Here is a 4,926-nt window from a genome sequence, read left to right on the forward strand (position 1 = left end):
TGAATGTTGTTAGAGGCTGTTTAGAAGGACTGAAAGGGCTTTACAGACACTATTCAAAGTCAAAAATAAACCTGTTGGATCCAGTATGGTGACAAATATCCCACTCCATAACTGGGAGACTGTACACGCAAAAAATAAAGATAAGAAATACAGATAAGAAATTGTTTCAATCCAAAGTTCATGAGGGAAGGAAAAATAAATAGTCCATCTGGCTTTACGTTCAAAAGCCAATTAAATGTGATTGTTTCAGTCAAAACTAAATATTCAGCCCACTATCCTGTCAGCAGGACTCCAGACCGCCGTTGGGCCCCAATACAAACACTGTAGTGGCTTTAAGCAAAGGCTGCTGCTTAAAGTCCTATTATTGTTTACATAGCCTAGAGAAGGTGCGCTTTTTTTCATTTTCCGCCCCTGGCCCTACAGAGTATGTGCACGCCCCTGCAGACGGAGTAGTGTATGGGTGTGACCGCAGGATAAGCCAGGAACCGCTACTTGTCATCGCAGCGCACAGCCAGGCTGCATTCGACACACACACGCACACACACACACACACACACACACACACACACACACACACACACACACACACACACACACACACACACACACACACACACACACACACACACACACACGCGCGCGGATAGACCGAGACTGGCGGCTACGCTTCGACCTGCTCTGATCTGCATCTATGAGCCACACAGAGGTAAAGTAACTCACTCTCATCTTTAGATAACAGCTTTCAATCGCAGCAGGACATTTAATCAGTTCTTGTCGATTCGGAGCTTGAGTATTTTCTTTTTTTAATGTTGGCATCGGATTAGCTTTTATTTTTCTCTTCATCACTGCTAGCGAAGAGTTCGGAACTGAACTGCCTACAGACGCATGATTTAAGTAATCATTCTCCCGAGCTGCGGATATATTCAGTGATTAGGTTTATGTACAGTATGCAGCCTATGCGCAGTCTCATCTGTCAAAGTGCTGGGTGTCATTAAAACACAAACTGTTCTCCTGCTGCCTTTTGACTGACACATGTGTCCAGTATAGTGAATCATGCCACATTGTGAAATAGCTGCAGCACATTAGCTTCAACTATGATACACAGTCAGTCATCCTAACATGGGAAACTCACATGAACTAGATTTTTTTTTTGTGTTGGATAACTGGAATAGAGATGTTAGTAGTGGTGGGTTTGATTAGGTTAGAGTTAGGCTATGTTACACCTGAGATTCTGGAGTTGAAAAGACATCCTCTGTGCTTTTTGGTCACCAAGCTGCTAACTCAGCATCAAATGCTTTAACATGTGTGCCACGTGAAGGGGGATGATTGGAAATATTTGTGTATTGGCAAATATGCAACATAATATCAAAGTCATCCATCAGGGGACCAGGTACTTTTGACTTCATTCTGTGAGGCTGAAGCTACTGCACTACCGTCACTGTTGGGCCTGTGCTGCCCAATATTGTGCAATCATTTTCTATTACAATAACCGCCCAATTCATAAAATGTATGAATGACATCAAGTGTTAACTCAGAGGGTGCCAACCATGGGGCCATGTTAAGCTGTTATAGGGGCCCCTGGGCACTGGTTTGTTGCAGAGTCCGTGACCCCTCTACACACACACACAAATGTATTGAGGTACATCCCCAGTGTGAGAACAATATGAACGCTTTGCGGCTTGTTGTTGTCTAGCATGCTGTCACCTCACAATGTCAACCGCTGATGTCATAGACAGGAATGAACATACTTTTCTACAGAGGGCTCTTTTGAGTGTATTGCTGGCATACTCAGCATGTTGAAGTATGCCTGCGTATTTTATTTTATTTTCCTTAGGCAAAGTGTTTACTTATAAGTTCTAGTGGAACCGGATAAACAGTGATGGTGGTTGGCCAAATAAGCGGGCCATAGCATTCACATCAAACTGCCTATAAACAGCCACTGTAGTTTAGATACAATGTATAGATATAAGACTGAGTCAAGCTGCTGAGTGTCTGCTCTGTGCTTGGGTGTGAAGGCTGTTTAAAGGTAAAGGTCATGGCGAGAGAATAGACAGGATTACTGGGCTTCCATAGGAATGTCCATTTTAATAACAGCACCATATAAACCAGAATACTATAAAAGTACAGCTATAAAACATTAGATCTTGACGCATTCCACTCAGCGGTACAGATTGGTTTGGTATGGTACGGTAACCCTATATCTGTCTTGCGTTTCAAACACAGGAGGCTAGGGAGCTAGAGAAACAGCAGTGTATAGCAGCAGGGACGCACAGCTCAGCACTGTGTGCACACTGAATGAGGGCCGGATGTTTATGTGGACTGCCTATTGAGACACATGACATGTGTGACTGACTGGAGACTGCATGGAAAGCAGCTGACTATAATAACCAATGCATGCTCCATTAGTTAAAGTTCCTGAAGGGCACTGTTTGATATTGGCTGTTGATGATACATCAGGCTGAGTAAAGAGTGCGTGTGTTTTATTTTTCATTATTTTAAATTTACATTGTAGGTGAATGCCATTTTCTGTTTAGCAAACAAAAAACGTATTATACTATTGGTCAGCAGCTATGAGTCAAGTGGTCTATCATAGAAGTTTCGTAGTTTATAACATACTGCAACCTTCTCTGTTCACTTTACTATGATGCTTGTCAGCTGTCACAACCCAGTTTTTTGACATCCGGTTCTGTGACCTTACTGTATTTGATGAGGCAGCGGAGCGACAATCAGATTGTGGTGGAGTCAGCCTTAGCTTCACGCAACAGAAAGCTAACACACACCAACTGTACACCGCACACTGACACAGAGAACAGCTGGTGCATTTTACTATGAGAGAGTGTGACATGTTTCTCAGGAGTTAATGGAGGGACCAACACAGAGATTTAAGGAGAGTTCTATCCCTGCTTATATTGGACTCACATTTACCTAGTGGCCCGAGACATGATACTTAAAGGAATAGTTCATCATTTTTAATGTAGCTTTTTGCCTCACTCTCCGGCTCAAGAAAAAGCGACAGAAACCGTTCCTGTATCAACTCTAATGGTTGATACAAATATTTAGTGTTGTGTTTACTGACCCCAGATAACCTCAAAATCAGTTAAAGCGTGATTAAGCTCACCAAAGTGGCCGTTAGTACGAAGCCTTAGAATGCTGTTTGGTAATGCCTGATTGCCTACTATAAGCTACCTATGTTGGTATACCATGTCATTATGTGTGACCTTCCTACACGGCCGTGGCTATTGCAGGAACAGTGGACAGTGAACAGTGGACAGGAACAACCGTTAAAGTACAAAAACGGGACACTATCCTGAAGAAGTTACACAGAAGAACTACATGCATAAACATTTGAATAAATGAATTTATTTTAGACATATCAGAATAATACAAAACCAGCAAGAGAAGCACACTATTTTTATTCAAATTATTTCACAAATAAAAATAAATAAAAAGCATTTTAAGTCAAATATATTCGATAAACCAGCCAAAACGTAATCCTATCGCTTCTCCACAGCTCAATATTTATGGTAATTAATTGACTTCCTTTCCCTTTTTATGTTATAAACACAATCTCGCTCTCTCTCTGTCTCTCTCTCTGTCTCTCTCTCTCTCTCTCTCTCTCTCTGTGTCTCTCTACAATCTCTCTCTCTCTCTCTCTGTGTGTCTCTCTCTCTCTATTTATGTATATACAATATATATCTGTCCAGGTCTACATGCCTAAATGCATTCAGTTGCTACCGTGTGATTGGCTGATTATGTGTTAACAAGAAATTGAACTGGTTTACCTGGTTTACTGGTTTAAGTGGCCGGTGAGTGAATTTATACTGTACAAAAGTTAGACGCCGGTGTGAAAAATGCTGTAAACTAAGAATGCTTTTTAAAACTGAGGTTTTAATAGTTTATTTTCATACATTTACAAAAATGCAGTGAATGAAAAGAAGAGAAGAGCACCTGCTGCCATTTTTCTGAGCCCCAGTTCCTATGTTTTTGTGCATAGTTGAGTTGCTTGGCCTTGTTTCCATGTTGGAGGTTCGGCTTTTTGGCTGCAACCCTCCATGAAGACCCCTTCTGGCCAGACTTGTCCGGACAGTAGATGGGTCTACCTTGGCCCCCACTGGTTTCTGTCAGTTCTGACCAATACAGACCAATGTCAGATGTCATTACTAAGCGACATAATACGCTAACACTGGATTTATTTTCAGCTCACACACAGTGACACAAGTCAGTTAATAACAGGTGTAGCAATAAAGCCAACATACAAAAAACAAAAGCAAAGAGAAGTTTATTTATAGTGAGTGAAACATTAAAATCAGCATATAAAATCAGGTGTAATGTAAATATGTAAAATAAACATGTAATGTATCATTGGCTGAAGACAATTAGATGGGATGTGTGAACCACTGCCACCTAAACACTCCAGCAGATCATCAAACAGGGTTACCCAGCTGAGACACTGCAGGGAAACACACTGTTTATTCAGGCACTGGTCAATTTTCGAGATTTTTGGCTATTTCGCTTCCATTTAATGTCTTCTTCCAAAATATTTATCAAGGTGTTTATTTGACTAAAACTTGTCTGTTTGCGTCTGTATACTTCTCCTATACAACCATCTTTTTTTCCGATATTTTTTTTGGCATTTAACAAGCTTTATTAGACAGTACAGAGTTGAAATGGGGAGACAGAGAGAGAGGGGGGGGGGGGGGTGACATGCGGGTCCACGGGTCGGACTTGAACCCGCGCTCTATCCACTACGCCATTGGAGCGCCCTATGTTCAAGCATCTTTAACGGGCATAATCTCAACACTTTCTATAACACTCAAAAATTGCAACTTCTTGAGCACTTACATAACTTACTAAACTTAAGCCATCAGCCACATGTTATTGGATGTGTGTGTGTTCCAGATGGAGCGGTGTGCGGGGGGGTCCGGC

General features: G+C 41.6%; 1 protein-coding gene across 1 annotated transcript in view; it reads left to right on the forward strand.

Annotated features, from left to right (window-relative positions):
* The first annotated feature begins 574 nt into the window (after positions 1-574).
* pip5kl1 (phosphatidylinositol-4-phosphate 5-kinase-like 1) overlaps positions 575-4,926 on the forward strand; it is a 19,411-nt gene continuing 15,059 nt past the window's right edge. The window contains exons 1-2 of the mRNA XM_080046284.1: positions 575-706; positions 4,900-4,926. The exon at positions 4,900-4,926 is cut by the window's right edge and continues 162 nt beyond it. Coding sequence (XP_079902410.1) covers positions 692-706; positions 4,900-4,926 — 42 coding nt within the window. The 5' untranslated portion in view covers positions 575-691. The remainder of the gene's footprint in view (positions 707-4,899) is intronic.

Source organism: Ammodytes marinus (genome assembly GCF_949987685.1).
Source record: "Ammodytes marinus genome assembly, chromosome: 18".
Taxonomy (NCBI): domain Eukaryota; kingdom Metazoa; phylum Chordata; class Actinopteri; order Uranoscopiformes; family Ammodytidae; genus Ammodytes; species Ammodytes marinus.